The 12,854-nt window shown below is 37.1% G+C and overlaps 1 protein-coding gene across 1 annotated transcript in view; it reads left to right on the top strand.

Moving 5' to 3' along the window:
* Positions 1 to 12,854, top strand: part of LOC122797720 (CUB and sushi domain-containing protein 3) — a 5,249,173-nt gene that overhangs the window by 183,620 nt on the left and 5,052,699 nt on the right. Inside the window, exon 3 of the mRNA XM_044066251.1 lies at positions 9,589 to 9,701. Within this exon, the coding sequence (XP_043922186.1) occupies positions 9,589 to 9,701 (113 nt within the window). The remainder of the gene's footprint in view (positions 1 to 9,588; positions 9,702 to 12,854) is intronic.

Here is a 12,854-nt window from a genome sequence, read left to right as displayed (position 1 = left end):
TGAGAGTGAATGTACATTGATGTGTTTTATGTTTGAAAGGAGAGGCTACGCCCTTGAATTATTAGTAAATTTAAAAGGGGAGGTAGCATTAAAAAGATCTGTGGGCCATTTTTGCCCTATTTTAGGGAATATATTGTTTATGGAGGAACCTAGGTCTAGCTCTCCTGGGAGTTTAGTGGGTGAACAGGTCGACATCCAGGATGTCTTGTGTGCACCCCAATTCATTACACAGTTTAGTACTGATTACAAATATATACATGATATATTACTTAAAAACTGGAATATATTGATGGAGGAGAGATACATCAAGGATAAAATAGGTACTTCTTTCACTATGGTATACAGAAGGGAAACTAATTTTAAATCTATCTTAGAGAATTTGGAAAAACTCTTCCCTGAAAATAAAAACCCAATTATGAATAAATGTGATATATGTCCCTTTTGTTCTAAGATTTCAGTAGATAAATCTTTTCTATGACAAGGTAAGGCATATCAAATTAGATGTAAATTTGATTGCAACAGTAAAGGGGTAGTCTATTTAGCCACCTGCCAATGTTGCAGCACATTCTACATGGGTAAAACAGATCGTAGATTGTGAGATAGAATTTACCAACATAAATATGCTATGAAAAAAGAACAGGAAAATAATGCCCTAGTGAAGCATATTTGTGAAAATAGAGCTCATTTTTTTTGTATATAAAATGTTGGTAGGGCAGCGGGGGGACCTGTTGAAATGTATTTGGAGAAAAAAAGAGCTGCTGTGGCAGCTGAGGCTGGATGCCTTTAAAAGGCCTGGCCTAAATGATATGTGCTCCATAGCTTGTCTACTTAAAATAAGGGCATTGGACAGATAGTTTTATTCATTCATTTTTAACTGATTTACAAGTAGCGCAATTTGTGAATATTTAATATAGAATTTGATATTGTTATTGGTTTAGGTCTGGAAGGAGAATTACATTCTTTTATATTCTTTTACATTTTCATGTTTGCATTTCTCATGGTATTATGTTTTAGTTTATGTTGTTTACATATTCATTATTGGAGCAGTGACAAGGGAATGATTGGCTGATGTTAATTGATTATGGTATTTTAAAAAGTTAACTTCTTGTGGAAGTTTGTATCTGAGGAATTTCAAGATGTTTTGGATGAAAGCACTAATAATTGGATTTCACTCAACTGTCTGGTGTTCCACAGCTATTTTTGTGTTTTTGTATGTTATGGAGTTTCAGCAATTTTTCAGTAGTCATATGTATAAATATACATATATATATATATATATATATATTTATATATATATATATATATATATATATATATATATATATATATATAGGTTTACTATGACTTGCGTGAACTGCAGTAAGTTGAATGGCCAATGTATGAAATCCCAATTTCCAAGGGACAGGAAACCAAACCAAAAGTGGTCGATCACATTCAGTTGAGTTGCATGGTACACTCGACTTTTCGACAATCAATGTGCCAAGACTGTGTAGGGAGGTCGTGCTTCAGTGAGGAACAGGGAAGTAGGCCACTTCCTACTGTAGTGTGATCTCAGTGATGATATATTTAATATCACTGGTTGTGGTGGGTGTAGCCCCCCACATTGTGGGTGCAGGGGGCATAGCCTCCTGCCCCAATACTAAATAGTAGAGGTAAGGAGAATAATACTGGTGGAAGACAGGAATGTCGAAAATGTCGAATACACATTTCTGTGTTTCCCATTTTCATTTTCAACATTCTCGTCTTACCCTGTTTTGAAATGCAACATTATTTTTGATGTTGCAACTGTTTGACCTGACCCCTAAACACACATATGTATGTATACATATATATATATATATATATATATATATATATATATATATATGTATATATATATATATGTATATATAAAAACCCCTAAACACACATATGTGTGTATATATATATATATATATATATATATATAGATATATAGCCTCATGCATACTAATATATATGTATATATTTATATATATATATATATATCCTCATGCATACCGATACCGAGATATATATATATATATATATATATATATATATATATATATATATATATATATATATCTTTATAGCCTCATGCATACAGACAACTTCTTACTCCTAAAGCAAGCAAATACAGTATGTGAGAAATGTAACTATACTATGAAACTAGAATTAGTCCACTCACATAACAATAAACAAGATTTCAAACAGGTTGTCACCACATGTACCTCTCCACTCACTCAAGATAAGATCAAGGCACATAAACGCACATACATGGAGGTACTCACTAAGAGCTACCAAAACACCAGAGACCTCCCAAGTGCAAACAACCTACACATACTGCTACACAAACAGAATCCACCAGTAAACATAACAGCACACATATCAGTGTCTCAACAATTAAGCCCCTAAGGAAAAACACCTCAAAAGCTAATGTACTAGTCATAGGTGACTCTAGAGTGAGACACACAGATGTCCCCCTCACCAGGCTGGACAAGAAGAAGGTCATGGTCAGCTGCCTGTCAGGTGCTAGGATCCATAAAATCACATGCACACTCAAGTCAGTCAGCAACAATTACATTATGACTGTCATAGTACATGTTGTAGTTAATGACTTGAGCTGTACCTCTCTGTACTATACGAAAAGAGACATGACTGAACTCTCAGATTATGTGTCCCAGGCAGCCGGGCAGGTATGTCCCTAACCCTAAGCAGCATTCTCCCTAGAATTATGCCACAATATAGACAAATGATTGATTTCAATAATTAGCTTAGCATCTGGTGTCACTCCAGGGGGTTCCAGTATCTGACAGCCTGGGAATACAGAGTCGACAGACCATGCCAGTTTGCCAGAGATGGCCTTCATGTATCTCCTCAAGGTTTTAGGATAACGGCAAAGATGCTTGCCTCCCCCATAGTGACTTTTTTAGGCAATATCAAAACAACAAAACTTCCGATGTAAAGAAATCCACTAGACACAAACTCAAGGTCATGCTGCTTAATGCTAGGAGCCTAAACAGTAAGCTGCACTCCCTGGAAGCACCTCTCACCTTGGAATATGCTAACAACTGTGCAGTCACTAAGACATGGTTCAAGGCCACAGAGCGCTCCCTGGCTGTACAAGACTACAATGCCTTTCACACCTTCAGACCTCAAAATGAACATAATGGAACCAAAGATGGAGGTGTATCCATCTTCATTACATCCAAACATACCTTGAGACTGGTCATCTCTCTTGAGCTGCTCCAAATCCAAATAACTATAGGCAAAATACCCTACCACATCATTGCTAGCTACAGGTCCCCCACCAGGAGAAGCACAACACTTACCTGGACTTGATAGAGTCACTCAGTATACAGCCAGATATCTTGGTCATTGGAGATTTCAACTATCCTTCCATCCATTCAGTGACTTATATGAGCACAGACATGATCACTCTGAGGTTCCTCGATTTTGTTAATTCAAATACCTTGGAACAGTTGGTCTGCATTCCCACTAGGGGCTCAAGTGTCCTAGATCTAGTGCTCACCAACATGGTGTCACAGCACTACTCCTTGTGTGTTGTCCTCCCTGACAAAGTCAGACCATTAATCAGTCTTGTTTGAACTAAAGATCAGACATGACACCACCACAGGACCAAAAAAAAAACTGAAACATTTCTCCAAAGTGAACTGTAGCCTACTAAGTGATGGTATAAAAAGTTTCATAGCCCCCACTATCATAGCCAACAATGACTGCTATATAGAAGAGTACACAAATGCCTTATTTAGCCACTTAAGCAAATGTATTGACTCAGCTGTACCTGACAGGACTAAAACCAGGTCCTTCCAAAAAAAAGCCACCCTGATGAACTTAAGTATAAATAAGTTATATAATAAAATAAAGAAACTGATATCTAAGAAAAAGAGAGAACTTACTCAACAGAGGAAGAATACACTCCACAGCTTGAACAATCATATCAGATATCTTATAAAGTCTTCTAAGGCTAGTTACGAGACTAAATTAGCATCCCTAGCTAAAGTCAACCATAAGGCATTCTTTAGCTATGTTCAAAACCTAAAACAGAATGCCCAGCTGTGTGCCAAACTTATAGTGGACGATACAGCTCATACTGAACCTGAGGAAATTGACAACCTGCTAGCTGACAGATTTGGCATAATGTCACTCCCCTATCCCCACCAGCCATACCCCAAAGCATTCCTGACACCAGTCCACTACTGAGTATCTCCAAAGAACAGGTCATATAAACACTTCCCAAGGCCAAAAGCACAGCCTCTATGGGACCGGATAACATCCCAGCTTGGTTGCTAAATGATCTAAAATAATACCTAAAAGAATTACTTGTCACTTTCTTTAACCATAGCCTGAGAATTGGCTTTGTTCCAGCAGAGTGGAGAACAGCAACAGTAATCCCCTTGTACAAAGAGAAACTATCGACCCATAAGTCTAAAAAGCCTTATCTGTAAGGCTGTGGAAAGATTCATCATGGACCTCATCAACAAGGACACAGGTGACCATCAAACACTTGACCTGACCCAGTTTGGTTTCATCAAAGGTAGAGCTTGCTTATTAAAACTGGTGGACTTCTTTGAGAATGCCACCAAAGCTTTGGATGAGGGCAAAGCAGTACATACCGCCTGTCTTGATTTAGCCAAGGCCTTTGACACAATTCTCCACCGTACCTCTCACCTCTTAAACTTAGAAAGTTGCTAGAGTGATACAATTTGTGTTAGCATGCATTCTGTGGAGAAAATGAAGTCTGAAACTGAAATGCATGTCAATATTTAGTGACTTTAATCTTTAGATCATCCCAGTGATTTGTCAAAAATGACCCACAATTTTTATGAGGAACAGACCAAAAATATGAGTCAAAAATTTGGACATTCTATGAAAATATGTACACTTGTGAGGTATGTCCTCCACTCAGGTATCATTGAGAAACTCTCCCATCTGGGGATTAGCCCATGCATCACTAATGGCTCACAGACAGAGCACACACCGCTAAAGTTGGGGAGTCCACTTCCCCTAGTAGACTAATTACCAGTGAGGAACCACAAGGATCTGTGCTGGTCCCCCTGCTGTTTGTAATCTATTTCTCTGAGGTCCAGGTGAAAGTAGATGGCCTGTGGCTTACCAGGTTTGCAGATGACTGCAAACTGGGCACAATCATTGAGTCCGGCAATGATGTAAACATATTACATAAGGGGTTGATGCAGACAAATGATTAGTGCCAAAGTCATGGACTAAAACTAAATCCAAAAAAAGTCTCATTATCCCCTTTAGCAAAGAAGTATCCCCTGCTAATTATTATATAGATAGCAGCCCTCGAATATCAAACCCTGGGGTGTGAGACTTGGGAACACAGGTTGATAGCAATCTAAACTTTGATAATCGTGTGCCCATAGTGGTAAGGAAAGCCTTCTACATTGTGCATTTTATAAATAAAGACATTGCATCCAAGACTAAGGAGGTTATAACTTCACTGTACTTGATACTTATTAGTCCACTAATTGAGTACAAAGGTCCCTCATGTATATATCTTACCAGATATTTGCAGCAACTGGAGATACCACAGAGATTTCTAACCAAGAGAATCCAGGGCCTCCAAAATGTGACTTACATGAATAGTCTGATATCCCTGTCACTGTACTCTGTATCATACAGGCTCCTGAAATATGACCTGTGCCTGGTCTACAGAGCAGTCTCTGACTGTGCCCTAATGGAAATGCTGCACATCCGCAAATCAAATGGGACAAGAGTCACTCGCTCCAGGGATCTCAGCCTAGCCTGCGACATTAACAGAACATGTTGGAGAGACAGACATATCTCCCAGAGATTGCTACTTCTCTGTAATAAGCTCCCACTTCATGTGAAGCAGAGCTCATCAATTACCCTATTTAAGCAAAACCTTGACAATTGGATGGGTGACTGTAAATTCACCCTGGGTTGTGGCACCTATGTCCCTCATGGACAGAGGTAGTTGCTGCTGTGACCATCTAACTATGGTCAATTAAGGTACATGGGTTTTTACACAGCTAGGCTTGTAAAGGCCCTAGGCCATTAGCCTAGTAACCTCCTATGAACATATATATATATATATATATATATATATATACATATATATATATATATATATATATATATATATATATATATATATATATATATATATATATATATATATATATATTTATATATATGTATACATATAGATAGATATATAAATAGTTATACACACACACACACACACACACACACACACACACACACACACACACACATATATATATATATATATATATATATACATATATTGGGGAGATGTAGATCTATAGTATATGAAGTATATGACTTTAAATTTTACTGAGATATTATCAGTAAGCAGCATTTCATATGGCACTTTTTTATTAGCTTTTAAATCATTCATTCTGAGTTACACTTCATAGCATTTAGAATGAATAAACTGAACCTTTGATTAATTTAGTTGACATCCTGATAAATCTATAAATAAGCTCATAGGTATACCATTAAATTCTTGAGTGATGCCTTATATCTGCAGGCCCAAGGCTAATTGATTGAATGTTGGATTAATACAGATATTGAAGCTCAGCAAGTTGACATGGAGGAAGCTCTCTGTCAGAAACAACAAATGAATCCTCTGCAGTTAGCTCATGCATCACAGACTAAACAGGATGAGGTCGCCCAGCAGTAAAGAACGAGCAACAATTTATCAGTGATCATGTGAATTGACAGTTAAATACAGACAGGGAGCTCAAGTGGGAGTTAGGTAAGGCCAGCAGTTCGCTTAGGTTCATAGGTATATACTAGGCTAATGACCACTGGGGCCTTTATAAGCCTAATCACGTGTCCCAAATGTATTACACAAGTTTTTGTGCCTTAGTTCATAGTTTCATAGGTTGGTACTAGGCTATCAGCCCTAGGGCCTATACAAGCTTAGCCATAACAATTCCCTGGCTATTTCTTCCCACACTATTTACTTCCCTGGATCCCTGTCTAGCAGGGAGACTGACGTGATCCCCGGGGTGAATTTCTTTTCTCCCATCCAATCGTCAAGGTTCCTTTTAAAGAGGGCCAAAGAGGCAGTCTGCTTGACATGTATGGGCAATCTATTCCAGAGTCTGGGGAGTCTCTGGGTCAGGAACCTATCCCTGCAGCATGTTTTAAAGAGTATATACGTGCTGCGTCATGATCTACAGGCTTCCTCTCTGCATTAAAGACAGTGATGCTAATCCAGTGATGAATTTCCAATTACCAATTCATTGGTCCAGGTTACTCTTCACTAGGGTGAGGAAAAAACTCTGCTTTACATGGATGAGAAGCCTGTTCCAGGGAAGAATTCTCTGAGACATATTCCTGTCCCTCCAACATGTCCTGTTAATGTTGCAAGCAAAGTTCATAGATTAAGTAGTTCAGATGCTATTCTTTTTGATATGCAGAAGGTACATCAGAACGGGATTCAAGAATTCTTCATATGCCAGACATAGAACACTTCTTAGTCTGTAGAATATTGATTATAGGGATAGGACTTTGAGGAACTCTGCAAACAACAAGTTTTTACAATGTATATTCTTTTTGTGAGTAACATTAGTGAGCATTCCAGTTTTTGCATGTGCTTGTTCTGGTACATACTGAATGGGCGTTATACTCAATGATTGATCTGATCAGGGCTGAGTACAGTGAGATGTTGACTGCCTTGGACCAAGATGCTATGTTTTTGATTGTAAGTCCAACATCATAAAATAATTTCCTTACTGTCTTGAGACATATTGGTCAAAGGCCAGGTTGCTAACTACGTATGTCCCCACATCCCTAACTTTGTCTACTCTTAGGGTATGTTATCAATGCGTCAGTTTCCTGGGATGGCTATCTTCCCAAAGGGTACTATTAAGCATTTCTTGGGTGTGGATGTTCTTGGCCTGGGATGCTATCTTAACCTGAAAGATGGCTTTCATAGACATAATTTGCCCTCTTAGTTGTTTGTTTAGAATCATGAGATTCCTAATCATGGCTATGAATTATTTCCTTTTGCTGTGCAAACTGCATATGTTTGGATTCCGTGGGGTAGTTTGTTTTCAGAGTTTTTTGTGTACTTATTCCTGGTAGGCACAGCTGTCTCTGTATATTTTCTAATATGATTGCACATGGTTTCTTTGAACAATTGCACATAGGTAGATGTGTTCTCAGAGTATGGGGGGCTTGAAATTTTGTCAGGTTTTCTCTTAGTAATAGGAGGTTAGCCTTAGAATACTAAATGTAATGAGTTTAGCAGAGATTATGGAGATAGATTTTATTATAAAGGAGACAATGTTATAGTCTGACCTTTCTGCAGAAAACTTCACAGATGGTTCAGCTTTCTCCCATGTTTGTGAATGTCAGATCTAGTATGTTCAAACCTCTAATTTTCACATGCACTATCTGATTCAAAGGATTTGTGTTTACAAAGTCCAAAAATCTCGGGGCGTGTAAGCTTGCAGTTGTGTAAGAATCCCAGTTTATAGTTGGTAATTAAAGTTGCCCGTGAATATAGTTTTCATTTAAAAGATGAGAGCCTACAGTAAGTCAAGTATGAGCCATGAGTTTCATTGGTCATAAAGAGAGACTTGTAACTTGCAAGGATATAATATGTGACCTTGCCTACAGAAATGTGGACATGGAGAAACTCATGTCAGTCATTCTGTTTGACTAGCCTTGAGGTGAGCTTGTTGTTTACGCAGACTAAGACATCCAGACCTGTAGTCCCTGCCTCCACTGTAGTTGGCCTAATTGTGTAGAAGGTATTGTAACCCTGCATTGCCAAGGGTGCTCTCTGAGCTTATAGGCATGTCTCAGCAACTGCACAAATGTCAAAATTCTTCAGTGAGGAGAGTTTGGAACGAGTGGAGTTTCTTTCATTCATTGAGAAGTAACACCTTTAGATTTCCTTAGGATGGCATTGTTGTGTTGGAAAGGTTGGTAGTTTTTCATGGTCTAAAAAGGCTCTATGGGAAAGGACAATGTTTCTGACAATATTTGAAAGCCTACTAGGGACAGGTGTAGACCAACTTTGGCAAAGCAAAAATAAACAGACTTGTTTAACAATAAATTAGTAATGATATATCTGAAGTTGAGATTCTTGATGTTAGTAATATCCATCTCAGAATCTTCACATTAATATAAAAAACAGTAATGGTTGGATTAATGGGATAGTATAGAAGAATTCCCATTTTCTGTTTGGCAAAATCATGGTGAGATATTCATTACTGAAAGTTAAAATTTTTTACTTAGCGTTCAAGAGCAGAAGGTAAAGAAAGCAGCGAAGAAGAAATATACGCTGTTTATATATTTTTGGTTTTGACACATTGCTGCAGACTTCCCACTGAACTTAGTCAGATTTTTTACCACGTCTCTTTGATGTTAATCAAGCACTTTAGGTCACTAAGAATAAATGTTGGTGCTTACCATAAAAGGCATAGTACCAATAAAACTTCATTCTTCTATACAGTGTGTAGCTATTTTCTTGTGTTTATTGTAGTCCCTTAACTTGAATTACATTAATTTAATAAATCTATACTGTTTTCCTTTCAGATTAACAGGATTTCAGCTCCCACCACCTGTATCAAGCACTGGGCCGGTATTTTCATTACGTCTCACAAGTGATTTTGCTGTTAGTGCCCATGGATTTAAAGTATTTTATGAAGGTAAGAGGAAATGCATTCACAGAGAAAGAAAGAGTGATATACTACAGGATTGTCAAACAAGAGAAAATACTGTTAAGAACACTGTACATTTTGTTCACATAGACAAGGCTGGTCAAGACGTAGTTATGATTAATTAAATTATTTTGCCATGACTGCTGAATAGTTACAGAAATCCAGAGAATGTGAATTTGAATATATAGATCAGGAAGAAAATGAGAGGCTGGGTGTGCGTGTGTTTGTGTGTGTGTGTGTGTGTGTGTGTGTGTGTGTGTGTGTGTGTGTGTGTGTGTGTGTGTGTGTCCGATTACTTGAATGCATACACAGATACATATATAGATATATATATATATATATATATATATATATATATATATATATATATATATACACACACACATATAAATGCTATATATTATATATAAATGCTATATATTATATATAGATATTTTTTACCGCCCAAGGAGAAGGACCATGGGTTATGCTTGAGGTGTACACCTCACAGGAATGCCCTAAAATGGTGCTGTAACACAAGACAAGAAGCACGTTGGTGGGTTCTGTTCACAGCAGTGCTAGATGCTAATGAAGCATTTCAAAGGAAAGGCATATACTATTAGTATGTGCTAGGTCTCAGAACTGCCTGTAGTACAGCATTAACCCGACCGCAAGAGGTAATGAACTTGGTAGTGGTAATTGCTGGGAGTTTTTTTGTCAAGTAGTGTAAAGTTATTTGAAGTCAGCCATCAGTAGTAATTTAAAATGTGATTTGTAAGCAAATAAAGTATTATGCTTAGAAATGTTGAATAGTTTTCACACTTATTCAGTGAAAAGTAATTTATAATTGACTTTGCTGTACTTTAATTCCTGGAGTTTATTTATTACATATCCATCTTTAATTACTATGCTCTCATCTAATCTTCACTGGTTAACCAAACTTGAGTGAAGTTATAGTGAAATCATTAGGTTTGCCCCTTTTTATATCACAGGGATACATCAGTGTTTCTCACTCAGATCCCTGCTATAGTTTTAGCTTAGGGAATATTAGACCATTTAATAATTTAGGATTACATGATTCTGCCTTCTTGACATACTGTAAGTGAACTACATGGCATATTCCATGCTATAATCTTCAGTCAGTGAGATTACGTCTCACTCAAACACCTTCTGCAAATAATAAATTTGAAAAATGTCTTTCAATGGTGTCCTAACAAGTCAATAAAACCTAGTTCCATTATAGTTCCACTCACTAAGCCTAAATCCCCAGTACTGAAATTGTTGTTTGTTGTTTTCTGTTGGAAATCATTGCTGGTATGCTTTATAAGTTGGTTTGTATATTTTCCTACAGACCTTAGATACAATTAATCAGACTGTCTTACTTATATACTGGTCTAGAAATAGACTCAAATCTTGTAAACACTATACAGAATAATTACATTATCACATCCTAAGTTTAATTGCTTTAATTCTTAGTCAAAGGAAGTTTTCAGTTACATAGCTCATGTACATTTCATACAAAATGCTCAAACTTTCACCCATCTTTTCATACCAGAAAGAAAAATACACAATCCCTATTATTTTTTTCTTTCTGCATGCTGCATGTTCCATGAGACATAGATGTAGAACCCAAATCTGCTGCATTCTAACATAGAAAACAGTGGTCTATTTATTCTGAAATAGAATATCTTTTTCTCCCCCCAGACCTCAAGAAAGTTTTCTAGATTCCCTCAAAAAATGATTTTTGAGAAGAGAGTGCACTCTTTTAATACACTACCAGGTTCCTTCTACATGCAGATCATTTGCTTTCATATTAGCAATTCCACTCCTTTATTGGACAGTCATGCCATTAACAACCTGTAGAAATATGAACTGTGCCTTGGGAAAAGGTATACACCATCCAAACCTAAGAACAGGCATCACGATGAACATACAACTGAGCAGAATTTTTGACCTATCTCTACACACCATCTTCTTCTCATCTCTCTGCATTTCAGAGCCTTTCATCGTCCTCATTAACTGCACTTTCAATAAACTCTGAGATTTTCACATACATGTTGCTTTCCAGGAAAGGGTAATGTTATTCTGTAACACTCCAGGTTTCTGTCCTGGCTCAAGGTAATCAGCTGAAAACTCACCTGATTATTAGGGTAGAGACCTCCTGGTTACTGCATTATTTTTGCAACATAAGTCAGATAATTATAATGTTCAATAACAGTGCCTCAGAGAGCATGTTAGCCAGTTAGAGGTAGGTGTCAGCAGCTTGTCACCTTATATCAATAATTAACCTTACAATACATGACAAGCCACAAGCTTTATAGAAGACAGCAAAGAAGCATTTTATATGCAAAATAATTAATAAATACATTTAGCAGAGAGTTATGAAGTTGTACGAGGAAACAGAAAATAATCATTTTGAACATATTGATTGTAAAATAAAATACCTGTCTTCAATTAGATTTTTCTTGCAGCTCTTTATCTGAAAGAATTATTAAATCTTAACTAAACTGTATGAATTCCCAGGTAGTGGCAAAACTGGCGGGAATAAAACTCAAATGTTTACAGTTCAAATGTTACAGGCATCTCTATTTCTTTTTCTATCACCGTGTCTAGCTTTCTTCAGTTTTAGCTGTTTTTTATATCTTTTTATACAGAACACAGACAACTGAGCTGAGTGTCCCATCTGCATAACAATAAATTTGTTTTCCCTGGCCATGAGTACCTATCTTCTTAACACAGTTGTCTAATTAGTGTTTGCACCCTTTAGCATCCTAACCGAAGAATAGTCAGAGATCTAGTAAACTCTCCCACAGCTAGTAAATTCAGGGCAGAGAAATATTATTTCATATCCCATGAATCAATCTGATTCTCCACAGACAGAAAATATAACTTCAGTTACAAACTTTGTGTATGTTTCAGAAAAAATAGGATACAAGATCACCAATCTTTTCTTGTCAATGTGAAATACACATATTGAAGAGTAAATAAAGTAGGCCTTGTTTAAATGTAGCTGTGTTTAAAAGGAGGAAGTACAGCCCACAAATCTGCTGCATTCGACTCGGCAAACAACGGCATGTTTATTATAGCAATAACCCACGCCTGGGTGTGGGTAATGCTAAATTTACCCACGGTTGGCGTGGTTTGGTCCTGAGGGCGAAGCCC

The sequence above is a fragment of the Protopterus annectens genome, chromosome 3.part1 (genome assembly GCF_019279795.1).
Source record: "Protopterus annectens isolate FY-2018-M chromosome 3.part1, PAN1.0, whole genome shotgun sequence".
Taxonomy (NCBI): Eukaryota; Metazoa; Chordata; order Ceratodontiformes; family Protopteridae; genus Protopterus; species Protopterus annectens.
The sequence above is the reverse complement of the archived record's forward strand: the minus strand, read 5'-3'. Positions and strand labels throughout refer to the sequence as shown.